Source organism: Dermacentor silvarum, chromosome 10 (genome assembly GCF_013339745.2).
Source record: "Dermacentor silvarum isolate Dsil-2018 chromosome 10, BIME_Dsil_1.4, whole genome shotgun sequence".
NCBI lineage: Eukaryota > Metazoa > Arthropoda > Arachnida > Ixodida > Ixodidae > Dermacentor > Dermacentor silvarum.
In genome coordinates, this window is record NC_051163.1 from 93,470,500 (window position 1) to 93,497,736 (window position 27,237).

The window sequence follows — 27,237 nt, forward strand, 5'->3', positions numbered from 1 at the left end:
GCCCGACGCACCGAGAGCCCATGGGCCTCGCCAATTCACCTTGTCCCGAAGAAGACCGAAGGCTGGGGGCCCCGTGGGGACTATCGTGCCCTCAACGCCCGCCCCATTCCGGACAGGTTCCCCGTTAAGGCCTGTACACGCTCAAGCCGCACATCGCCGCAAGCCGCACCGCATGCTGGCGGTTCAGTGGTAGCGGGCGGTTGGAGCAACCGGGCACAAAATTCGATTCACGCTGGGACCGGCGCGAGCGGTGCCGTACGCATGCGCCCTCTGGCTGGCAAAACAGATAACCAGCGACTGGCAACATGCAACAGCGCGGTAGCAGCGTTTGTGTGCTGGCGACCAGCAAAATTTTGGCCCGAGCCAGGATTTTCGTATTACGTTTGTTTTCTTATTAGGTAATTTTCTGATTAGTGAGCTCGAGCGGTTCGCATGTGCCGGCATCCGCACTCCGATTTGGGGACGCGACGTATGTTAAGAGCCGGCAACCGAGAGGCGGGGTAAAGATGTTCTAAGTAGGCAACTATCGTCAACAGCAGACGACACTGGCATATTTTTGTCGGCGTGGGTTCAAGCTTCCGCGTCACGGCGAAAACGCAAAACTCTTGCACTGTCATACTCTGTTGACTGCATGTGTCGTGTTGGCGCGCTGAGCCACCTCTCGAACACTATGCAGTGATCTTACCTGCGCCTTTTCTTTTTTTTCGTTCTCCTTTCTTTTTTTCTTTTTTTTTATTCATTGCTACCGCATACTGTTGTAACAACATACATCGCTATGTACTCGGTTGTGTGCGGCGTGACGGCGCATTTTTTGTAGATGTGCTAGCGAAAGCTTGCAAGACCGCGCGTGCGTTTTTAAGCCAATGAACAAGGGATTTGTCGCAGCAACAGCGTAGCACGCTGAAGCGCCGCGGCGTTATACAGGGTGTTCATTTATAAGTTTTAAAATTTTTTTAGAAATCCTCTGTGGCAGGTAGCACAATTCATATCGTTGAGCTGGGTTATTCGATGAGGCGGACATTAGTAACACGAGAAATCCCATATTGAACTAATTAAAAAAATGACTAATCAACTTCTTATTTAATTATTGTACAGCACATATTGTGATTTACGAATTGGAGCCGGTGAGCTTGGCAGGCGTATCCACTTGGGATGAATTTCCAGAATGACGCCAGTTTGGAGATATGTGCCATCAAACTCGCCCTAAAAATGCACTGTTGTTCCACTTACTTTTTTACCAAAATGCTGTTTTATACATTGAAGCACTAAAGTAACTGGAACGCCCATGTATTTCGTCCCACACTTTGGAAAATAATATCTCAAAGCTGGCGTCATCCTGGAAATTAATTTCAAGTGGATGTGTCTTGCAAGCTCACCTTGCAAGCTTTTTGTTACTTGAATGTGTTTCGATTTTTTGTGCTACTAATGTCCACCTCATCGAATAACCCCCAGCTCAACGATAAGAATTATGCTACCTGCCACAGGCGATTTTTTAAAATTCCGTAACACTTTAAAATGAACGCCCTGTATATTAACATACTCTTATATCTATTATCGCGGAATACAGCTGTGTAGATCGACAACTCACCTCTCTTCACCACTGAGCACGCGAGTGAATATTCAACTACGGCTTGTTGATTTACTTACGGTTTTTTTTAGTAGCTGCCAAGTTAAAAGTGAGCGTACAATTGATTAACTGATGGAATATGACCGTGTCACACAGCACTCGTGTTTGTTCATTCTGTGTTATGTCGTTGTTCCATTGATGAAAAAAGCCGGCGAAGCAGTGCCCCCGGACCCGACCAGAATCTTCGAGGTCAGGCCCTAGAGACGCTTCTAGACCCCTTCAATGACTTTTGGACATCACGCAAGCTATCACAAGAATGAAAAACAGCTGGAGTATGCTTTATCCCCAAACCGGGCAAGTCCCCGCACATTGACAACCTGTGGCTGATATCCGTCACATCATGCATAAGCATAATCATGAAAAGGATAGTACTCAAATGCCTACAACAACACCTGGACGAAACCCAGCAAATGCCAGACCCCATGTTTGGCTTTATACGACATCTTGAGACCCAGGACGTGCTAATGCAATTGAAGAAGGAGATTGTCATCCCTGCCACACACCACGGGCCATTCTCGCGCTAGACCTGAAGGGGGCATTTGACAACGTGGCACACGAGGCGATATTTCGGAATCTCAACAACACAGGCTCAACAACACAGTGGTGTATTTAAGCCACTGAAAAGTAAGGATGGATGTTCAGCCTTGCTGGTGTGGCATTTCATAGGTTGTAACCCACCGTATTTTTAACCAAGCAATAAGGAAATTACATGGTTACGCCATACCATCAGTACAACTGAAGTGTTGCTTCCCCAAGGAGTCTCACTGCCACCTTCCCCATTTTGCGAACACTTTGTAAATACAAACTAGCACATGGTATGTAGTCACATTATATGCTGTCTGTATGCTTGGTGAGGTGCACCAAGCATTTTCTCACCCTTAAAACCTGGGCTAATGCTGTCTTTTTTTAATAATAATTATGCAATAACCTTACTTAATACATTGCTGTGAGAACAATAGTTGGCTTAACAGTAGCACTGCACACATAACCTCATACCACATTGCAGACATACTCTATAGAGGCTGGCCACAATTAGCGTAACTGAAAGCCAGCTGAACAGGGTGCGAGTTCATGTGTATCAAATAAATGTCTGTTCCATTGAGAGGTTATATATCTGTCTGTGATATAATTATCAATTCAGAATACATATGGCAGAAGAACAATACACAAGACAACACAATCAAGTTCCCTGTGAGAAGCTGCTTTTTGCCACTATTACATGCAGCAAAAAGAGACTTCATTAAGCACCACTATGGCTTGCGTGCCTCTTTGTGCATTGGACAAGAAGTAAAGGTGGGCGAATGTAAACATTTTCAAATACGAATTGAATAAAATATTTTTTATCAATATTCAATAGTCATACGACGACACACGTACCTGTAGTAACAATATTTATCTTCATATAAAAAAATTAGGTACCACACCTTAACTAGTGCAAAAAGAGAGCTAAATATTGGGTACAAAGGATAAGTTTTAAATGCAAGACTACTAATTGTTCATAGAAAAATCGACATAAACAGTCTATCAACAACTTTAGAGCCTGGCTGCAAAGAAGCTTTTCAAGAAAGAATGGCCTCTGAATGGCTAGCTTTCAAAAACGTGCAACATATTGTTCCTAAGAAAACATCAAAGTTGTAGAAAAAAAAAGAATAGCCGATGAAGGACCTACATGTTGTAGACATATGTAAAACTACTCGTTGCAAGGAAAGCAGCACAGACTTGTAGCATAAAAGATCAGTCTGCTAGATCAAGAAATGTGTGGTCACCTTTCGCGTGAAAAAAAGCCTATGGGAAAGTTTTCTTGCCAATATGACTGAAAGATACTTTCGTAAATGTGCTTGTTTTTGGGAGGCTGCATACACTTGTTCACATGCAAGTACTTGTCGCATATTCATTGTTAAAGAAGTTCAATTAATATAATGACACGAGAGCCTCCTCTGATTAGGAAAAAATAATAGTTGTGTGGTCATATATAGATAACATTTAGAATGTCAAGGTACCCTTTTCCATACTATGCAAGTACTCATGAAAGACAAGACTGCAAGAAACAGCATAAAACTAATGCAAAATCTATAACTGATTATGTCAATGAGATTTCCATTTCATGTGGCAAAGTATTTCACAGGGCAGATAGGATGTGACATCTGTGATTCAGAGATACGTCATTGTATCGGTGCACAAGTATTGTACAACTGATAATTTTTGGAATAAAGAAATAACAAGCATTGATTCCCGGTATGTCACCATGCCACTTGTATCTTAAAAAGGACTATCACTTATATGTCAAGCTTGCACCATTATGTTTATGTGACCATACATGTGTACCCCATCTGTAATGAACCGTTGCTTTAAGTTATGACCACTGTCATGTTATTCCCGTACATTAATTGTGGTTTTGCACAAAACACCTAGAAAACTTTTGAGTGGCATTGCAGTACTTTTTCTTGTATGTGCACACTGGCTTTCTGTCACAACACCCACTTCGCATCCATGATAAATGCTGCAGTCAAGCAACATAGAGTTTCAGACTAAGGTACCTAAACTGCTTTCATTCCAGAAAACCCCAAACAAGGTTTAGATTCTTCAGGACACAAGCAACTTGCATCCTTTGATCTAAGGCTGTTTTCTGCATGCAATGAATGTTAGGATTTCTGCTGTGCAAATCAATGTTAACCTGATAAAAGGGATGGCAAGCCAAAACTTGCATTCGTGATACTAGTTACTACTGGGGCCAGATTAACCTATGGGCTAAGGGGGCTGCAGCTCCAGGCTAGGGGGGCCTGTGAGAAAAATGTTTCCTTGAATTAAACTTTATTTCTTACGTACAGTACAGAGTAAAACATAATGTAAACAAATACATTGGGATCCCTAGCTCAAGGCCAGTTGCAATCCATAAAAAATGTAGAGGAAGCAAAGCAATTAATTTAGCACAGACACATGTACTTAAACTCAGCAACAATATGCACTTTACATTAGAAGAAGTAGAGAATACAATACAAAGAATCTTCAAAATGCAAACGGTATCATTGAACATCTACAAGTAAAGGAAAATGCACCAGAAAAAAGAGAAAGGAAGCGGTGAATGTTTTAATAAACATACGAAAGAAGATCACGAAAATGCAGTTTTAATTATCTCTGAAAATTAGCTGCATTTCTAGCTTACGTGGGCTGAACGTTTCTCTCGACTACTCCAACACTTCAAATTCTCCGTTTACCACACACATTACAAGCCTTTGGAACCAGAACATTTTGTTTTAGTGCACTGCGTGTACAGCGTCCTGATTCGGTAAAGTTGGTAGCAGAGATTGGGTAGTCAGTAACGATGCTACTATTAACCATTACAAGAGTTTAAAAATTTAGTAATGAAGTAAACGGTAAAATGTGTACGTGTTGAAAGAGCGGTGTCGTGTTAGCATTGTATTGTGAGGAAGTCATAAAATGGACAGCCCTCTTTTGAAGTTTTATAAATGGCTCAATGTATGAATGGCCCAAGGATGCAACACAGTACCACAGATGGCTGTGGAACAATCTGAAATAAATTTCTCGAAGGGTTTCTGTATCAAAACAATTTCGGCTCTTGAGCAGAATATAACAAGCCTTGCCGAGATTTTTTCAAAGCTTGTCAATGTGAGGTTTACATAGAAACAACTCATCTAATTTGTACAACCCCTTGATAGGCCCCTCAGAAATTTAAGAGGACCATTTGCCAGGGCCCAGTGGAAAATTTTAGTTATACTATAAAAGTTGTAAAGTGTCTCCCAAGGAATATTCTACCACAAGAATTCTTTAGAACGGCCTAGTAGCAGCCGAAATAGAAGCAAAGAATCTGTAGTACAAGAACGTGACCTGCTCTTCGTGCACAGAGGCATTCTTTCTTTGCCCAACCAGCAACGCAAAGGACCTTTCTCTTTTGCCTACTCCCATATAAGAAATGAGGGTTCACCTCCTTCTCTCTCTCTTTTTTTTTTGCAAGACACCTAATGCCCCTTTCTTCATTTTTTTTATTTAGATCACGACAACAGCATAATACATCCATGTTACATTTACAAGTCGAACTGTAATGAGTTTGTTGACATGATGGCAGATAATTAATGTAAGGAGATGGATCGTTGCGAAGGTGCATGAAGCTAAACATTGTTCCCTCGTCAATTCCACGCCTTACGTCTCTCATGTTGCCTAGCTTTGTTGTCCTTTGGTGCAGGCTACATGGTGACGTTCACAAAAGATTTACAGATGTTAGGCCCTTCTCGCATGCCCGTCTTGTACGATGAATTACTGTGGCAGTTAGCACTGGTAACATCAGTAGCCACCCTAACCATGATTACGCAGTAACATGGCACCGCCAATGCAGCCCAGACCACCCGCTTCAATCTCAATTTGCCCTTTTACTAGCTGTACGCCCTGACAGCAATAAATGGTAAAATCCATCACTGCGTAGTCTCATCTCATGCTGAGGACAAAGCATTAGGTATTTCTTGTTGTTCTTGTTGAGATCAGCTGTTTGTTTTGACCTAGAACTACACAGGCAGTAAAAGTGGTTCGGTTTCTATTTAGCAGGTGACACCACAGCAGTAGCAATGGTGATGCATTGACGATGCAGAACGCTATGAAGGCGTCATTGTTCATTGCATCATTAATTCCTACTCTGCTCTAGTACGGTACGTGATGACAGCGGTGAGCAAACGTCAAATACACGCTGAGCAGATGGCGCGGTGCATGTGAACATTTATCAGGGTGTTCACTTTTACTAAAGCTGGCTCAGGAGGCTGTATTGAACTGCTCAGATAGCGTGTCGATGAAGCGAAGCCCAACAGTAGCATTCATGGAAACGCAGCCTTTAGTTACAACGTAGGAACATTTGTTGGGTCACTGCTCCAACAGTGGCTGATGTATCAAAAGGATGGCAAGCAGACGCTGAGCAGCTGGCGCAGCATGGATGAACACATCTTGAGGGAAATTCAGCCTTCCTATTGGCTAAGAGCCCTGCCGCTGCCCCAGTGCTGCAAGGAACTACTGAGATGGAGTATAACTGGCAAAGCACATCGTTCAGCATGAAAGGTTGGGCAGTGGCAGAGAAGCTGCGTTGCAGTGTCGTCACATCCGCAAAAAATAGCATGTGGCACATTTGGATTGTTTACATTACAGCACATGACACCTAGCACAAAATTAATAATTGCAATATGTGGAGCAGTGATATAACTTTTACGCTGTTCCCTAGCCTCCCCTCTTCGTGAAGAGTAAAATGTGCAGTGACAACACTGGAAACAAACAACACGTGTACAAAGCAAGGAAAGCTGGTTTGATACAAAACCCATACTGAGATGCAAAGAGCACAAACGACCAGCAGTGCTTCTGCACTGTTTAATTCAGAGCACATGCATAAAAAGCACCCTAAAGAGCTTGTAGTGTGTGCCCAACTCAGCAGCTGCTTAGCTACAAGAAAGTTCGGCCAAGGAGAAGGAGGTTTCAATATTTTTCAATGTATGTGTACAAGTACGGTTTGTTTCCGCCTCCTTGAATTTTGGTTTTGGCATCCTTGAATTTTGGGTCTAATGTTCTGTACAAACCGTTCTGTATGCACGGTTCACTTCAGAGCATATGCATATCGCATAAAACGAATACTTATACGCCTAGCACCACTGCGACACATTGCACGTATACATAACAGTACCCTTCACCTCGTGCAGTAAGAACCCCAGCACTCAAACGCTCTGTACGTGTTCGCGGTCACCAAGGCGCATCGCAGCCCCCCCAAAACAGCTCACATGAACCAAACCACAAACAGCACATTACGAATGGCTGCGATGACGCGACAATAAAGCTAATCGCTACAGGTTATATGGTTACTTCTTAAACACAAACCAGAACTGCACAATGCACATGCACGTATGAGCTTCGCAGCGATGAAGCGCGCACACACAACACCTAGGCACACCATACGCTGAGATGGGCGACCGCACTATTTTCGTTCTGGAGCGTACTGAATGCATGTGTCATGCTTAGAATGCGCGTGCATGTGATGGCCTTCGCGTTTGTACTGCTGGTACTGCACAAGCGAAATACGGCCCAACACACACGAAATCGCCGGTTTCATTGCTTCCGACGCTCGCGTCAACACAACACATTTCCATAGTTCTTTGTTGTGTGTCAAATCAGGTGTGCCACAAGGGTCCGTTTTGGGACCGCTCTTGTTCAATATTTATGTGAATGATCTTGCTTGCTTACCACTAAAATCAAAAATTTATTTATATGCTGATGACACTGCTTTAGTTATATCTAACAAATTTGTAAATGAAGCCGCTCGAGTACTACAGTCTGACGTGTCTAAACTACTAGATTGGTTCATTGACAACAAAATGTTCATTAATAAATCGAAGACTAATATGATATGTTTTCACAGCCCATATAAAGTAGTTCCTGATGTTTTCCCTGTTTATCTTCATGCCAGTAATTGCGACGCATGCCCATGTGCTCCGGTAACTACGGTAAAAAACGCTAAATACCTTGGTCTACACTTTGACGACACGCTGTCATGGAGAGTACACATAGAAGAGCTCGCAAGGCGTCTACGAGTTGTGTGCGCTCATTTGTATGCCCTAAAATCTTTGTGTGATGCAAATGTCCGTAAGATGGTTTACAAATCTCTAGGTGAATCAATCATAAGGTACGGAATAACAATCTACGGCTTTGCTTCTTCTAGTAGACTAAAGATAATTAACCGTATCCTAAAAAAATTGCCTATAGCCTCTCTTATGGCACAGTTAGTCAGGGGGACGATGTCTCATTGAGCATGCGCCAGTCAGACATGTTGTTTGTCGAACAACAAGTTGTTTGACATCATGTGTAAGAATTATTTTTCTCCTATATTCAAAAACTTGAACGTGAAATCTCGCTGCTTACGTCACTTAGAAAAATATATTGTTCCTCGTGTGTACACAAACTATGGCAAGAGGACCCGTGCTTTCTACGTGCCGGCTAATTTTAACAATCTGAATGATAATGAGACCACAAGGTCATTTAAAGAAATAAAAGCATTCTTAAGGTCATGGGCGACACATGAAGCCCAAAACTGTTAAATTTCCTGCAGGATTTGTAAGCACGCTACAATCACGGTTCACATGCAGAAGAAGGCATCATACAATGTACTTTTTCTTTTTTGTACCTGTCGGAACCTGTTGAGCGTACTGTTTTAACCTCTGATGTCACTGTTTTCTCTTTATTTATTCTTCTACCTGGTAGGCATAAATGGAATATGTTTTCAATATTATAGTACCCAGTGTTTTCCCCCTATCCTTTTTCAACATTATTTTTTGTGCTTTGTAATCCGTTTAGTATACACGTATTAGTACTACCTGCCGACTGCCCAGCCTGCACACAAGCAATGTTGCTTATGCGGGCTGGATCTGTAACTAGGATGTAAATGAATGCAATAAATATTATTATTATTATTATTATTATTATTATTATTATTATTATTATTATCTGTTGCCGTTGACGATCGCACGCGCTGAAGAGGTCAGGCAGGGTACATCGGATTACTGCGTTCGACGACTGTCTCCGCGAGTGCTCGATAACTCTTGCAATGATCCCGCAAAAACACAAAAACGACAAAAAAACAAACTGCCACAGCAGCCTAGGCCTCGCGCTTCGCTTCGCTTCGAACCAGCGCCATGTTTGTGCGGTCGCCGCTTATATGGTGCATACTGGAAAAAGTTCACGACCGCCTCTCGTGACGTCAGAGCGGCCATTTTAAGCGGACCGCGCGAGGGCGGTGCGGCTTGCGGCGATATGCGGCTCGAGCGTGTACAGGCCTTTACCCGTTCGGCTTGTTCGAGTTTCCCTTCATGAGTTTTGGCCTGAAGTTCCGCCTGGCCAAAGTGAAGGCCAGGCGGAACGCAGGTCGGCTTTTGTAGTCCTCCCGCCTCTTCAGAAGTGAAGCACATGGTCCCAGATTGTGACGTCACCTCAGGAAGCCACGAGCCTATCCGCTGAACGCAAAGTTATCCATCGACCAGATAGCGCCGGGCCGTAGACCACGGCGCTTCAAAAACGAAGCTTCGTCCAACCTGTGGGAAATGACAGCGTGAGTGCGTGCACGGGTTGCCGCTGCTGCTGCCAAAGTCTGCCTTGGCTGAGCCGCTTGGCTGGGCCTCGTTGTTTGTAATAAACGTTCTGATATATATATATATATATATATATATATATATATATATATAGGAAAATCAGAAGCACAACTTCGCGGTTATCTTAGGTTTATTATTTACCCAACAGTTTCGGTCGGTGGACCGACCTTTTTCAAGGGATACAGGAAATTCTTGCAACAGTCTTTTTATATCTTCAGGTAGAGAGAGAAAAAAGGCGCCAAAAAAAGTGAGAAAGGAGAGATAGAAAGAGCAAACAACAACAACAAAAAATAAATAAATAAATAAAAATCCCAGGGAGAGAGCCAATGGCAGGGAGATTACTTGTTAGTAAAGGGGTTCTTCAGGACGTGTGCTTGTCATTATTGGCAGTGGATAAGTGCTTGATACGGTCCCCATTATGGGTCGCTGTTAAGCGTGTTTGACATGCACATTTGTCGGACACGCCTGTCATGTTAAGTTGAACTTGCAAAAAAAACAAGAGAGAGAGAGAGAGAGTTAAAGGAAAGACACCAAGACCTGGTCGTGCCAGGCAAAGCAAAGGGCGCGGTCGCTGTTAAGCGTGTTTGACATGCACAATTGACGGACACGCCTGTCATGTTAAGTTGAAATGCCAAAAAAGAAAAAAAGAAAAAACGGAGAGAATTAAAGGAAAGACACCAAGACCTGGTCGTGCCAGCCAAAGCCAAGGGCAAAACACGAGAAAGACGGAAGAAGCAGAAATAACCTGCAAATATAATAGTAACACCGTGGCGAAATCAGCATGAAATTGAAAAGCAAGGGCAAAACACGAGAAACGCGAAAGAAGAGGAAATAGCCTGCAAATATGACAGTAACAGCGTGGCGAAATAAGCATGAAGTTAAATTAAAAAATCAGGGGCAAAGCACGAAAGAAGGAGAAGTAGCCTGCAAATATGACAGCAACAGCGTGGCGAAATAAGCATGAAATTAAAAAGCAAGGCACAATAATGTGGTTGGTTCGGTCGGCTCCCCCACTGGGGTAGTTGGCATTCTTTCGACATCACACACGTGTTCGGCTTGCCTATGTGGGGATTAAGTTCTGATTTTACCTAATTTAACTTATGGACAAAGAAACGAGAGGTTTCCCATGTGTTCATTTATGCCGTGCGTGATTGTTCTAAATTTGTGGATAAAATATGACTCTCTTTGTTTCCGTTCACGAGAAGAGCGGAAGCCTGACTGGAGAAGAGTGACACGTATTTTATCAAATGAATGCTCAGGCAGACTGATATGTTTTGAGAACGGGAGATGTGGTAGTGCGCGGGTGTGAGCTCTGTGGTTATTTAGACGGAGTCTGAACGCGGTTCCAGTCTGGCCTATGTACTGTTGGTCGCAGACTTCACAATGGAGCATGTAGATCACATTGCTGCTGTCACAATTTAGAGGTTCCTTAATTTTTAATGTGAAATCAGAGGAGGTAGCCTTAGCAAGACATGTTGAAGTCATGTGCTTACAGACCTTGCAGCGGGGTTTACCACAAGGTCTGCAGCCTGATTCTATGTTTTGAACCGTGGTTGTTCTAGCTCTGACGAGGATATCTCTTAGATTCCTTCCCCGGCGATAGACAACTCGGGGTGGCTCTGTGAAAATTCAAGACAAACGTGTGCTCTGCTGAATGATATTAAAGTGTTTGGCTAGGATGTTCACGTGCGGTAATGTAGATGAGTAGGTGAGGATAAGGTTGGTTTGGTTTTTCGGATGGCGGGGCTTTGAGCCCGTCAAAATTTCATTTCTGTCTAAGGCTTGTGCTCGGCTTATTCGCAATGCACACAGACGGTCGCGCCGCGTAGTGGCCAGCGAGAGAAATATTTCAAAGAGTATCCGCACAGTCAATGGCAGTGTTACCGTGTGGCTCTCTATGCGCGGGCGCGTTTCTGTTTTGTTAACAGCTTCTGCATACGCCATGGAAGAAAAAAAAAAGGGTTGCGTGCCTCAGTCCACCAACCGAGCAGCGAAGGATGAGATAAACCTTCGTTTGTTTCCGCTGGACGCGTAAAAGAAGTCGGCGGTGAAGCTCCGGATCGGCAATCCTGTGACTCCGCCAATGAAATTTGTAGCGCACACTTCGTCGCCGAAGACTTATTCTGGAGCAACATCGGTTAGCAGAATGCTAATCGTTGACATTGTTCACGAAAGCATAAACATTACGCTTTTACGATGTGGTAGTTGTAGCTTACGTGAACGGCACGTTCAATGCGGCACGAAAAGACAAGGTAACACATTCGCGCCGATGCCTTACGACTTCCGAAAGCTACCGCTACAGCCGAATATTTGTAAATAAAGCTGCCCAAACGCTCTCGCAACAGTTGATTATTTGTAGAGCCATTTAGGGAGCTGGTGTCTGGTTTTCGAGCGTAACTGACGGAGCGTAACTAGGTTCGAAGCTTCGCGCCGATCGCTAGCTTTGTGGCATATTTGCTTGCACTGACCTTTTTTGATTGATTTCAAAACAAGATCGGTGGTATTTCTCTGGCTTAAACCGAAAACGCTGCACTCCAGCCGTAGCGTTTGTTCTAGGTACGAAGCAGGCGGGGAAGCCTGGCATACATGGCCGGCAATTGTTCCGCCTGATCCTCCTTTGAGTTGAGATCAGGGGTGTGTCACCAGGTGTCGATGAGCCCTGTGTCTCGCAGGAAGGCTATCAGCAGTCGTTGCGCTCTCTTCCTGATTGCCGCGGGCCCTCCGGGGAAAACGACGTCTTCAAAGCTCCTGTGCGTAAGACCGCTCTTTCGCAGGCTGTCGACCATCGCTTTCCTTTCTGTGTCAAACTGCGGGCATAGCCAAATGAAAATATTCTATGCCACCAATGTCACCAAAGAAGACACAGAGTGGGGAAACGCAAAGCCCTGCAGTCTTGAATAACCAAGCTGGGGTGTACGCGGAGTCGGTTCTGATGCGGTGCAACATCGTCGCTTCTTCGCGAGTAAATTCATGAGTCATACAATAACAAGCACGCACTTCTCGTTATGCACGCTTTTGATTATGCAGCGGCATTCCGCAGCCGATGAGAATACAATTTCAAAAATAAGAATACACTCGGTGTGCGACGAGAAAGATGAGAAAAGGCCCGGCGTACTACCACACGGACGCCGCAGTCGCCTATTCTGATACTCTCTCGGTCCGCCATCATGGATCGCCTCGCGCGCCACCTGTAGTTCGTGTGCATTGCGAATAGCATCATCAACAATACGTTCCGGGTAGTGCTTCGCCACCAAGGCCGTTCTGAGTTCCTTTGCATGACATTGGAAGTCTTTCTCGTCAGAGCAGATGCGGCGGTATCGGTGGGCCTGTGAATACGGGATGGCTTTCTTGCAATGTTGTGGATGGCTACTTTTGAAATGAAGATATTGGTGGCGGTCTGTTGGCTTTTTATATAAGGTTGTGAATATGCGATTATCTTTAATTTGTACCGTGACATCAAGAAAGTTTACAGCTGATTTAGAATAGCTGTAAGTGAAAGTGATTGACGGATGAACTGAATTAAAATCTGCTACAAATTTAAGAAGACTTTCTTCGTCGTGGTGCCAAATAAAGAATATGTCGTCTAAGAACCTTTTGTAGATGAGCGGCTTCAAAGTTCTGGCCGCAAGAAAAGGTTCTTCAAGTGATGCCACAAAAATATTCGCATAATTAGGAGCCATCTTCGTGCCCATTGCCGTTCCGCTTATCTGGAGGAAACGTTTCTCGTCAAATTCAAAGTTATTGTATCCTAGTACTAACCGCAGTAGCGTTGACAGCGTGTCCTCGTCTAGGCTTACAGGCGTGTTTGCGTTCATGTAAGCGTTGACTGTCGCGCCAATGCCCTCTGCTTGTGGTATGTTTGTGTATAGGGATACTACATCCATTGTCACCAGAAAACTTTCTTTGGGGATCTCGAGTCCAGTTATTGTGCGAAGAAACCAATCTCTTCTTCAATTTTCACAGAGCCACCCCGAGTTGTCTATCGCCGGGGAAGGAATCTAAGAGATATCCTCGTCAGAGCTAGAACAACCACGGTTCAAAACATAGAATCAGGCTGCAGACCTTGTGGTAAACCCCGCTGCAAGGTCTGTAAGCACATGACTTCAACATGTCTTGCTAAGGCTACCTCCTCTGATTTCACATTAAAAATTAAGGAACCTCTAAATTGTGACAGCAGCAATGTGATCTACATGCTCCATTGTGAAGTCTGCGACCAACAGTACATAGGCCAGACTGGAACCGCGTTCAGACTCCGTCTAAATAACCACAGAGCTCACACCCGCGCACTACCACATCTCCCGTTCTCAAAACATATCAGTCTGCCTGAGCATTCATTTGATAAAATACGTGTCACTCTTCTCCAGTCAGGCTTCCGCTCTTCTCGTGAACGGGAACAAAGAGAGTCATATTTTATCCACAAATTTAGAACAATCACGCACGGCATAAATGAACACATGGGAAACCTCTCGTTTCTTTGTCCATAAGTTAAATTAGCTAAAATCAGAACTTAATCCCCACATAGGCAAACCGAACACGTGTGTTATGTCGAAAGAATGCCAACTACCCCAGTGGGGGAGCGGACCGAACCACCCACATTATTGTGCCTTGCTTTTTAATTTCATGCTTATTTCGCTACGCTGTTGCTGTCATATTTGCAGGCTACTTCTCCTTCTTTCGGGTTTTGCCCCTGTTTTTTAAATTTAACTTCATGCTTATTTCGCCACGCTGTTACTGTCATATTTGCAGGCTATTTCCTCTTCTTTCGCGTTTCTCGTGTTTTGCCCTTGCTTTTCAATTTCATGCTGATTTCGCCACGGTGTTACTATTATATTTGCAGGTTATTTCTGCTTCTTCCGTCTTTCTCGTGTTTTGCCCTTGGCTTTGTCTGGCACGACCAGGTCTTGGTGTCTTTCCTTTAATTCTCTCCGTTTTTTCTTTTTTTCTTTTTTGGCATTTCAACTTAACATGACAGGCGTGTCCGTCAATTGTGCACGTCAAACACGCTTAACAGCGACCGCGCCCTTTGCTTTGCCTGGCACGACCAGGTCTTGGTGTCTTTCCTTTAACTCTCTCTTTCTCTTGCTTTTTTTTTTGCAAGTTCAACTTAACATGACAGGCGTGTCCGACAAATGTGCATGTCAAACACGCTTAACAGCGACCCATAATGGGGACCGTATAAAGCACTTATCCACTGCCAATAATGACAAGCACACGTCCTGAAGAACCCCTTTACTAACAAGTAATCTCCCTGCCATTGGCTCTCTCCCTGGGATTTTTATTTATTTATTTATTTTTTGTTGTTGTTGTTTGCTCTTTCTATCTCTCCTTTCTCACTTTTTTGGCGCCTTTTTTCTCTCTCTACCTGAAGATATAAAAAGACTGTTGCAAGAATTTCCTGTATCCCTTGAAAAAGGTCGGGCCACCGACCGAAACTGTTCGGTAAATAATAAACCTAAGATAACCGCGAAGTTTTGCTTCTGATTTTCCTAAATACGCTTGGCCCATTGAAAAATCCAGTTACTACTATATATATATATATATATATATATATATATATATATATATATATACATACGTAGCAGGCGCGTAGCCAGGGGGGGGGCTGATGGGGCTTCAGCCCCCCCCGAAATTTTTTCGTGCTGGCATGCACCGCTGACGAAAACTACCACCGACGCCGGGAATAATAATAATAATAATAATAATAATAATAATAATAATAATAATAATAATAATAATAATAATTTATTTCCCATGAAAAGAATTACATGGTGGGGTTCTGGATAAAAAGTTGCACGCTGGCAACTTGACCAGCCCAAAAACCCATCAAAGGCAACAGAGGGCGTCGGGCGCTCACATGTGAGTAAACAGATGGGAAGGTGTCAATTTACAAAAAAAATGTGTATACGAGACAGGTAGTAATACACTTTAACAATTAGAAAAACAAGTAGTCTGCATTAACAAGGGAATATTCAATTTATACATGAGCATTATAGATTACATAAAGAAAGTCTTATTATACACAAACAGGAAGAAATATAGGGAGAAAAAAAACCTAACATAGCACTATATTCAGGGCAGTATAAACTAAAGCAAATTAAGGGGGGGAAAGTCATACAGTATTGCATATGAACAAACTCATTAAACAACAAGGATTAGTTTGACTGAAAGTAGTTGTGCAGGCTGCATAAAGACAGAAGGTCTATTTCTCGTAAGGCGAGGTTACTGAGTAAAGTCGGAAGTGTATGTCGAAGCATTTGTTGACCATAATTCGTTCTTGAGTGCGGAATGTTCCATTGTTCAGGTGTCCTAGTGTCATAGGCTGCGACATGTTCGTGTAGGCGAGTTATGTTCAATCATTCTGCATTCTGTCTACAATGTCTTTTTCACGCTCGAAGACATTTCGGCAAGAACATTGCGAACTCGGGCTGGATTCATGGCACCTGGGGTGGATTTCGTGGCACCTGGGGTCACGTAATGCAAGGAGCCCCATCCGAGCACGAACTTTCAAGGGCTTTTCGATAGCGTGCGGGCGCGTTGCGGCATCTCGCAGCGGCCGCGGAATCTACGGAGCGCATGGATGTCAATTCCGAAACTGTATGGGTGTAACGTTCTCATAAACTTTTGACGCGAAAGGTGCACTGACATTTCCAAAGGCGTGCTTAAAAAGATTTTAAATTCTGGAACTTTATGGGGTTAATGCTGTTATAAACTTGGACCAACATGCGTGCACTGGAGCCCTCGTGTCCAAGCCGTTCCAGAAATGAAAGCACGGGCTCGCAATCTTCCATACGCACGAAAATACTAAATATTACCGTGACTGTGAGCTAGCAGCTGATAATTTTCTCCAAACATTTGCAGGACGCGTGCCCAATGTGATCGATCAGCTGGACCAGGGCCGGCAAAATAAAATTTGAGAAAACAGGTGAAAGGAAATGGCCTATTATTGAGGAAATTATTTTTCGGGCTACAAGGTCTGGCTCTCGTTGGCCACAGGGACAGTGGTTCTATGGATTTAAGCATAGGCCCCGCTGAAAATACAGGTATTTTCAGAGCGCTTCTTCGCATACGAGCTAATTGTGGAGATACATATCTGAAGAACCATTTGGAAAGTTGCCCCAGTAATGCCTCGTATTTAAGCACAGATGCACAAAACCAAATTATCGAAGTTTGTGGCGAAATTATCAAAGAAAGCCTAGTTGCAAAAGTAGGCTGCTTCTCCATACGTCCTGATGAAACGACGGACATCGCCGGAATCGAACAGCCTACTGTTTGTGCAAGGTACCTAAACAAGGATGAAAACAACATAGAAGGAGTGTGTTTAGGTTTTAGCACCGGAATAGATGCCCTCTTTCTTTGCGACTGCAGGTTCTATGTAAATGTGTACAAACTGTTCCAGATTCTAGTCACCCTTCCAGTGACCACTGCCAGCGCAGAGAGAATATTTTTTAACAAGAGTTTAATAAAAAACTAATTGCGCTCTACAATGTCTGTCGAACGCATGGTTAGACTGGTGCTTCTATACACCCACAGAGACGTCGGCATCAACGTGTCCGAAGTCATTGACCGCTTCGCTCAACTTCCCCGCCGAGAGAAGTTTGTCCTTTAGATAGCGAAGCAGCAAAAATCAATGCAAGTAAAGAGCTCTGTTCCTTCAGGTCCATAATCTCGTAATTATGAAAACGTATGAGTGTTCGTTAGCTTTTAAAACCGCAGACATTTTAGCCGTTTATTCTAGCAGTTAGCATCATGATCAAAATTATCATGCGAATACGATAATTACGAGGACATCAATAACCAATTTTGACCGACCTTGCTCATTGAAAGCCCGGCCCACGCGGCGTTTGCCGAAAACACACTCGGATATTGGGTAGTATAACTTGCCGCATCATCTGTGGCTTTAGTTTGGCTTTTTCTTTCCTTTTTTAGCTACCTGCTTTTACTTCTTTTTTGAACCGAAGCAATACCCAGTTTAATTTTGGGTGCAGAATATTTGTTGCTGCTGTGCATTCAGTTAAATTACACATTTTCGTACTGATTTCTGCATTATTCCTCTATTATTCTATCCACATGGCGCTGTCACGACCGCCGCATGGCCCGAATACATAACACGGTTTCTGCGATCATAGTTTTGTTCTAGCATAGATCATCTGTCTTTCTGTACGCAAAGTTTACTATCTCTGACTCCGCCACGTGTTTATTTGTCTTGTTTGACGCATAATATACAGTGACGTTTGCTCAAATACGTAGATTAATTGGAGACTTAGACGTATATTTAAATATCTCGTTGCGAGGTGTTGTGTACACAAGCAGTGAACTTTGTTTCCAGCGACTCGTTTTTGCCCTTTAGCGAGCTGTATCTTCGCATTTGTATATATTCCATTCTATCTTCGCATTTCTAATGTATATTTTGCAGAACTCCTACTTTTATGTGACTTCCACAGATAGGAAGATGAGAGGATTGCCCTTCGGACGGCTTTGGGGCACTTAGACGACAGGCCTTTTACGGAGGAAACGATCTTGGGCGCGTGGCATCGTGCGTCTGCTGTGTGGAGGGCTACAAAGGCGCGGCTGTGTTTTTTGAAGTGCGCAAGCCTGTATGACCGCCTGTGACGAAACTCAGCGATGAACGCTTAACTTTAAATGTGCAACGTGTGAACTGTGAACTTCTCTCTTCCTTCTCTTTCAATCCCTTCTCCCCCTTCCCGCGTGCAGGGTAGCCTACCGGGCTCAGCATAGTTAACCTCCCTGCCTTTCCCTTATGTCTTCTCTCTCTCTCTCTCTCCTACTTTTTATTTGTACTCACTGTTGCGAGTATAATCTCGGTGTAATTACAATACACTACCGGTAACACCTGCTCCTGCGCAATCTATTGTAACGACGGACAGCGTCATTGAGGTTTTTTTCCTGGCTGTTGCATATGTTCAAAAATGTAAACAAGGTTCTTGAATGACGAAGATTCATCAAAATATTTGTCCTCAACTTATTCATTTCATGGCCTTTACGTTCTTCATATCAGCTGTATACACTGCTTTGCTGGTTTCGAACTGATATAGTTCTAATGTCTGTGTGATATTTTCTTTCCTTATTAAATAGACAAAAAAATAAACGCGGCCGCATTGATATCAGTTATTTCTGCCAGAATTTTTAGGACATCCGAATATATTCTTTTATGAAAAAATACATATTTTACTTGACAGTGCGTAGCGTTCAATTATTCGTTTGCAGCATCTAATACACAATGGCATTAGCAATGCAGTTATTATTCATGTATTTGATCCCTCGACAACTTCTATGAGGAGGAGGCCGCGCTGCAACCTGAGCCCCCCCCGAACAAAATTTCTGGCTACGCCACTGATACGTAGCTCTGTGCGAAAAGACGCGCCGTTTGCTTCACGCCACGGCCGCTCGATAGAAACAAAGGGCGGCTTGCCGCGTCAGGCAGGCTGCAATGGGAAAGAATGTCTCGGAACACTCAGCCACTTGGCTGGGCATTACGGCAAAGCTGACGCGGTTGGGACGCGTCAGCTGCCACGCACGACGGCGTTCCGTGCGCGTTCCTGACGAACTTTTTATGCCGATGCCCGGCTTTTCTTTGCTTTTTTTATGTCTCCGCTAGGTGGTAACAACTTTATTAAAATTCTGCACACGTAAGGTCTGCGAGGCCGGAGTCCTAGGATGGCCCCTCTCGAGGAGCGACCCTTTCGGCCCAGGCGACGAGGGCTTGCTGTCATCTTTCATCTGGCGTTCTCAGAAGCTCCTCCCTCGTATGTTGTGAAGGAGCTGGCAGGAGCCACTTGGGAGGGCGTAAACCCTAGCACGCCCAAAGAATGTGATTTTGGGTAGCCAATGTTTGAATTGTGCAGTGCTGACATGTTGCGTCACATTGCCCTTTGGTAATTATGGCCAGCCAATGTGGGCTGGTGAACGAATTAGTTTGGATTCGACGCAGGATCGAGGCTTGTGCTCGCGTGAGGCTTGCGTTTGGAGGCGGATGGATTCGCCTGTTCTCCCTGTAGTACTTTGTTATTTCGTGGTATGTCGTCGGTGCCTCATGCAGGGGATGCTAGTCTAAGGGACACACCTCCCAGTTGATTACACGTCGGGCTACCCAGTGCGCCTCCTGATTCCCTTGAATCCCCAAATGGGCAGGCACCCATACAAGCCTTTTCGCTTGTGAAGTCCCGCAAGACTCGCGCCGCGCAGACGCCTATGCTGCCTCTCGAAAAGTTAGCGATTGCCCTTTTGGAGTCGAATATGACGGTTTGCACGGAAGGATTCGCGATGGCCAAAGCAGTGGCAGTATCTTCCACTTCTATGGTTGACGGTATTCTTATGGTCGCGGCGTTGAGGATACGTCCCTCTCCGGTCACGACGCTCACTAAGTAATTTTGGTGATTTTGCTTTGCCGCATCGAAATACGCAGTGCGCTGGTTGTTTTGGTACCTTTCTTGAAGGGCCTTAGCTGTGGCAGACCGCCTCTTGTCGTGCCTCCTAGGAAGCATGTTCTTGGGTAAGGGTTTGATAACCAACTGGCGTTTGACCGCACCGGATAGAGTGGTTCGTCCTGCCGAATTTCTAACGGGATTCAGCCCGAGTTTACCCAGAATGAACCTGCCAGTTGCGGTGCTGGATAGTCGTTCACGTTGGGCCGTTTTATGGGCGTCCATGAGTTCGCCTAGCGTATTCTTTACCCCTTGCTCAAGTAATTATTCAGTGTTCGCATGCCTAGGGAGCCCGAGGGCTGCTTTATGAGCTGTGCGGATGAACCTGTTGACCTTTTCCTTGTCGGAAAGCCGCAGGTGGTAGTATGGGAAGGAGTGTATTATGCGACTGACTAGGAAAGCCTGCGTCAGGAGACAGAGATCGGCCTCCTTCATACCGCGGTGTTTTGTAGCTACTCGTCTGAGCAGCCCACAGATTTGGCGGGCTGCCATCTGTAATCGAAAAATAGCCTCGGAATTGTGAGTGTTATGCTGAATTAGTATGCCCATGACTCTTATTGCCAATACGGACGGAACTGGGCCGTCTTCCCTATTGACTCGGATAGGGGAAGTGACATCCCTTTGGGTGGGCGGTTTCGTAGATTTATCCCAGATGACGAGAAGCTCGGATTTTGTCAGGGAGCACGCAAGACCGCTTTGTCGCAAAAAATATTGTATGGTGTCTGCGGCCGCTTGTAGTGCGTCCGTGATTACACCATCCGAACCGCTGTTGGTCCAGATTGTGATATCATCAGCGTAGATGGAGTGCTTGATATGCGGGATCCTTTCCAGTAACGGGGGCAGGTTTCGCATGGTCACGTTGAAAAGGAAGTGGGACAGGATCACACCTTGAAGGGTGCCCCTTGTTCGTAATTGAAATTGTCCGCTTTTAATGTCCCCCAAGGTGTATTTCCGCAGTGCGATCCTCAAGGAAGTTTGTAATGTAGACATAAGTGCGCTCCCCGACATTCATTTGGGATAGATTTGTTAGTATTGATGCGTGTGATACATTGTCAAATGCTTTACTCACGTCTAGCCCTATATAGAATGGTACGGGTGGCTCTTACAGGGCGCGGGTGTAAGATAACTTGCTGAATCTGCCACATAATGTCTTGGGTGGACAGATTTGGCCTGAAGCCAATCATCGTATGGGGCAGTAGCCTCTCGCTATCAGTGTACTCATTCAGTCTGTTAAAAATGACGTGTTCCATAACCTTCCCAAGGCAAGAGGTTAAGGATATGGGGCGGAGATTTTTCAGTTAAAGCCGCTTGCCTAGTTTGGGTATGAAAATTACGTTTGCATCTTTACAGCTGGTGGGTATAGTCCCCTCTTTCCAGTGGATGTTGAAAAGGTTGGTGATTTCGGTTACCAACCGATCGTCTAGGTTACGTAGCTTTTTAGTAGTGATGCGGTCTTCGCCAGCCGCAGCTGTAGTTTTGATGCTGTTTAGGACAGCACGTACTTCAGATTCCATAATTGCACTGTCCAGTTCCCTGTTTTCCGGTGTAAGCTACGGGCAGGGGAATATCGGTGCTTGTATTAATGTAGCGGTTTTTTAGAGCTTCAAAGAGGGCATCATTATCTCCCGGGAAGAAGTGTATGATCCTTTGAAGGTTCATTTGTGATGCTGTTCTCGTCTGAGTGGGGTCAAGTACGTGTTGAAGCAGGAACCAGGTGTTTTTGCATCCTAGCTGGCCATTAAGGCGGTCACATAGCTGGTGCCAGTGTTCCTGACTGAGCTGTCATGAGTACTTCTCGATATCCCTTTCGAGTTGCGCGAGGCAATTGCGTAGGCCACAATTGTGTCTTTGCGCAAGCCAGCGTTTCTACAAGCACTGCTGAGCAGGCCACAGTGTACCCATTTAGCATCAGGAGCTGGCCTGTCCTCTTCCTGCTCTACCTGCTCTACCTGCGTGTTTGAGTTAGCTGCGTCTTTGAGAAGAGTGGATATCCTCTCTTCAAGGTTTGTAATGGGTGCCGGTTCACGTATATTCCGAACATACCGGAAAACGTCCCATTTATTGTGCTTATTTTTAGTTTTTTGCATTTGTAGCCTCTGGAGGGTACCGTAAACGTCAAGCGTTCCGACAAACGTTCCGTCAACGCGTTCGACCTGGAACTGCGCCCCACTGCTGACCAACGTAGCAACGGCGAGCATTGTGCCGCTAGCGTCTACGGCGTTAACGTCATGGCAATGTACCTCGCACCCAACCTCTCACGCACAGCCGTGGAGAAGTACATCGACGAGGCCATAGGTAAATACCGAAGCAACAATACGCAGACACACAACCTTTCATGCTCATTGGCGATTTTAATGTCGAAAGCATGAAGAACGATTTGACGATTGAGTACATGTAATCACACCACTCGCTACAACACGCATCACACGACGACCGCAAACAACAGCCAACTACCATTCACGCAACATGCATCGATCACGTCTTCAGCAATTTCAAGATAGAACCACTGCTACGAGATCCACTCACAGTTCATTTCACCGACGACAAAGCCAGCATACTCAAAGCAAGGGCACACCTGAAATAGACGCTGCTCAATAAAGACATTCGTTCACCTTCATCTACGCAATTTCATTACTCTTCTTCAAATAAAATTACACCATCTTCCCGAGGGGAACCATGGGCTGATGCGGAGCTTCGCTGTCGTTATAACGGCGTTCACGCGATGTGATGGTGACCAAGGCAAGTTAACACGTAATAAAAACGTAATAACACCAAGTTAACAACGTTAATAACACCATAATAACAACGTAATTAACGCCGTTATAACGACCGCGATGCTCCGCATCAGCCCATGGTTCCCCTCGGGAAGATGGTGTAATTTTTTCTTATCGAGCGGCGTGTTGGCGCTGTGAGACGGGTCTCGGAGGCTCGCTAAAACAACGCCGCCGCAACAGGATGGTCCAACAAATAAGCACTCACTGACAAGACAGCCGAGGACGATCACCGTCACCGCCAAAGCCGGAAACCCGCAGAAGCTGCCGTCGCGTGCCATGTCAGGAATCCTCTCGGTCGAGCAACCAAACGCTCAACGCAGGGAGAAAATAACACCTCCGACGGGGCGTGGCAGGTAGATACGGCGATGTCGCGCAGCGAATCCAAAATACCACGCCAAGCGAAACGAGAATCCTCACGTTCCTCTGTTGCTGCAGTAATACGTCACGCCTTAGTCACGGTAACCTTGTAGCAAACTCGACACAAACGCGCACGGCACACCCGTCGGAACGACGACCACGGGATAATTCACCGAGCACGGGGTATTACGCCGAAATCTGGGGGGGGGGGGGGGGGGTTGTAGAGTCACCCACCACGTCACCTCCCGCCGCCACGGCACGCGCGAAAACACAACGCGAACGTGCTTCTAACCAGTTTGCATGGAGGAAGACAAAGTTTTTTTTTTTTTTCTTTCCTCCATGCACGTTTGAACCAACGTTACTAGCTTCCGTTGCAAGACTCTCCGCCCGTGCGCTTCCCGCCGCTGTTGCGGCTCCTTCGGCAGCCGCCAGATGGCGGCGCCGTTCCATCAATCTCCACTGCTGACGCCACGCCGCAGCCTTAAGATCGTGCGGGCGGGCAGCTTGCGCGTGTTTCACGATCGTTGGTGTTCTAGAGATACCATACGAAAGCGGTATCCATCTACAGCAATGAGATATATCGGGCTAGTTGGTTCATACTGAAAGACGGGTAAACTGCACGATGGGAAGAAACGCATACGACGAAGCGCTGAAGCTGCGTTTTTAAGTGTGGTGTGTTTTTCCTGACGCCCAACCCTTTCACGCAGTTGGCTTTCCCTTACAGCAGCTTGGTACGTTTTCTCGCTGCTTTTACTTGCTTAACACTTTGGTCTGGAGCAGTTATACGCCAGCCAGCGAGACCAAATTTGTTATCCACAAAAATAGCAGCACAACTTTCTTGTAAACCAATGAGTGCTTTTATAAAGAAAACGAAGTAAAACGCAACTGTATGCCCCTATATATAGCTAAGACTTAAAGTTTCAGAAGGGACATAATCTAGGCAAATGGTTTCGGCCTACGTGGAAACCAACTCCACCTACAGCAGCTTGGCACGTTTCATCGCTGCCTTTACTTCAAGACTGGATCCGCACCGCTGCTACAGGAACCTTGCCTAAGAATACATTTTTATGCAAGGTCACTGCAAGGTATGCGTGTATGCATGCGCGTGACTAAATAAAAATTGTCGCAGTTTCACCCGAAATGCGAAGCATAAATTGCGATAGCAAATTAGCAGAGAGCAAGGATAGTAGTTTTATCAGGTGTATAAACTTGGACATGCAGCAGCACCAGCAACGCGCAGAACTGTTGTCGACGCCGTCGGCGTTTTGCCCGCGTTCGCACCGAACGCGCGCGGCGTTAGTGACTGTTGCCGCTGCCTCTGGGGGCGGCTCGGAGCTTTTCGACGAGATCAGAGTGGGACACTCGTCGAGTCTTTACCATCTTCTCACCTCGCAACGTTTTTATAAAGTTATCGCAGTTTCACCTGAAAGGCGAAGCATCAATTGCGATAGCAAACTTGTAGAGAGCTATACGGAGTAATGATATTAGCTTTATCAGCTGTATAAACTTGGACATGCAGCAGCATCGGCAACACGCAGAACTGTTGTCGACGCCATCGGCGTTTTGCCCGCGTTCACTCAAAATGCGTGCGGCGTTGGTGACTGTTGCCGGAGCCTCTGATATAAATAGGCACTGCGTGCCGCAGCTAAACGTCGCCTCCCTTCCCTCCCCCTCCCCCACGGCCTCTCGCTCGTCGGAAGAAGGCGCGTTTTCTCTACTTACATGGTGATTGTGAAGGAGAACAGAGACGCCTACTTCTGCAGCCCTTAAGCGAGCACGGCGCAGAACGCGCGTTTGTTCTCCGCCGTGCGTTCACTCCCCGTGAAAGACGCGCCCCTCGCGCCCTTTCACTCGCACATACAGCGTTCGGCGCGCGTCGACTTGGCGCTGAGCCGTGCTCCCTCAAGGGCTGCAGAAGATAGCGCCAACCTTTCCCTTTCCCTCAAGAACCACTTATCATCATCGACGATTTCTTCTCCAAATGACGTCATACGGAACCTCACGGCGACGGCGACAGCGACGGCAGAAATCTGCTTTTGAGTGTCCATATAATTGCTATCGCAATAAAAATAAAAATTAGCGTAGCTTGCACAAGTGGCACAAGGGTAAAGAAACAGCGGAGCTCATCGGCACCCAGCTGGTCCTGGCCTTACGGGTTATGCTTTTCTGGAATTTATTATAGCGATAGCAATTATATGGACACTCGAAAGCGGATTTCTGCTGTCGGCGTCGTCGTCGCCGTCACCGTTGCCGTCGCCGTGAGGTTCCGTATGACGTCAACGGCGACGAAATAGTCGCCGTGCTCCGGACGCTGTATGTGCGAGTGAAAGGGTGCGAGGGACGCGCGCTTTCACGGGGAGCGAACGCATGTCGGAGAGCAAACGCGAGTTCTACGCCGTGCTCCCTGAAGGGCTGCGTCTCTTTCCTCCGTTAAGCCCCAACTAGAGGCACGCGTTGGAAAGCGTCCGCACGCGCCGCGCTCACTCGATCTCACGTCGCGTTCAATAGAGGAAGAGGGCGCGCACCCAAACGATGCATGAGTTGCCGCGCGTCCCTGCGCGTTTCGTCGCGGCTGCCCAGTTCACCTACCAAACGCGAGGAACGACGAACACAAAGCACGCAGCTTGCCAGGGCTTGCCTGCACGCCGCGCGAAGAGTCGTTCCGGAAGTCACGCTGGTTCGCCGTGGTCACGTCATAGCCGTTCTGTGGTCACGTGAGTAGCGTCACGCGGGCGACGCGATGGCAGCTTCCGGCGCGGGAGTAAGAATTCTAGCAGTGGTAGGTGTCCACACGCGACGCAGTCCTCGCGCTTGACGCCGTACGCGCCCAGGCGCGATGCGGCGCGTGCGAACGCTTTCCAACGCGTACGTCTGGTTGGGGCTTTACAATCACCATATATAGAGAACAAGCGCGACTTCATCCATGGCGCGAAATGCCGTGGGGGGGGGGGGGGGAGGGAGGGAGGGGAGGCGACGTTTAGCTGCGGCACGAAATGCGTATTTATATAAAAACGTTGCGAGGTGAGAAGGTAGGTAAGATTTCCGACGCTGCTCGACGAGTGTCCCATTCTGATCTCGTCGAAAACCTCCGAGCCTCCCCCAGAAGCACCGGCAACAGTCACCGACGCCACGCGCGTTCGGTGCGAACGCGGATAAAACGCTAACGGCGTCGACAACAGTTCTGCGCGTTGCTGGTGCTACTGTATGTAGAAGTTTATATAGCTGATAAAACTACTATCCTTACTCCGTATAGCTCTCTACTAATTTGCTATCGCAATTGATGCTTTGCCTTTCGGGTGAAACTGCGACAATTTTTCATTATTGATCGATTATCGACTAGCTACTGATTGGCTATCACAAGGTATTGGCCAGTTATTTGGGGTATACTAAGCACTACCAAGTCATCCCCAGCATTTTCCGGAATTTATTTTTTATTTATCGATAATTTATTAGCTATTGTTTGGCTATCGCAACGTAATGCGAGGCACAGCTGTGCGGAGTGACGTCATCGCTAGGCGAGTTTTTGCGAACACTACGCGGGGAACCAAAAAGCTTAAACAGCTCCGCTGTTAAAAATTTAGTGATGCGTGCACTCAGTTCCTGAAAGCGCAAGGGGCACCCAACACGACTCGGCGTACTCTCTGACAGCGCTTATAAGATGGCCCAGAACAGGTCACCAAACATCTCTCTTTGTTCGCGTTTTTTCCCCGGTTGTTTCAACAGATACGAGGGAAGGTTCGGGAACACTTTTGGCACCGCACCCTCGGCAAGATTACACTTGTCTCGTGGCACCTCAACCGTCTGTCCATTGATAATATGCACAAACACTTTAAGATGTCCTGCTCATGAACGTGTAAATAACACACCACGAATTTCGCAGAGAGTTCCCGGTCGGCACGAGGAATCGATCTGTT

General features: G+C 45.9%; 2 protein-coding genes and 1 long non-coding RNA gene across 15 annotated transcripts in view; 2 read left to right on the forward strand and 1 right to left on the reverse strand.

The window, feature by feature from the left end:
* LOC125940510 (uncharacterized) overlaps positions 1-27,237 on the forward strand; it is a 467,947-nt gene that overhangs the window by 337,070 nt on the left and 103,640 nt on the right. The window lies entirely within an intron of this gene.
* LOC119466294 (uncharacterized PE-PGRS family protein PE_PGRS46-like) overlaps positions 1-27,237 on the forward strand; it is a 422,307-nt gene that overhangs the window by 331,814 nt on the left and 63,256 nt on the right. The gene's annotated exons all lie outside the window — the stretch shown is intronic.
* LOC119466292 (cuticle collagen 2-like) overlaps positions 1-27,237 on the reverse strand; it is a 1,179,781-nt gene that overhangs the window by 171,255 nt on the left and 981,289 nt on the right. For 2 of the 12 annotated variants that reach the window (XM_049656745.1, XM_049656741.1), the window contains exon 2: positions 23,172-23,300. The exons of 8 other annotated variants lie outside the window; for them this stretch is intronic. In XM_049656745.1, the coding sequence (XP_049512702.1) occupies positions 23,172-23,244 (73 nt within the window). In that variant the 5' untranslated portion in view covers positions 23,245-23,300. Of the gene's footprint in view, positions 1-23,171; positions 23,668-27,237 lie in introns of those variants that run through there. 2 more of the 12 variants (XM_049656746.1, XM_037726775.2) reach the window with 2 other exon arrangements.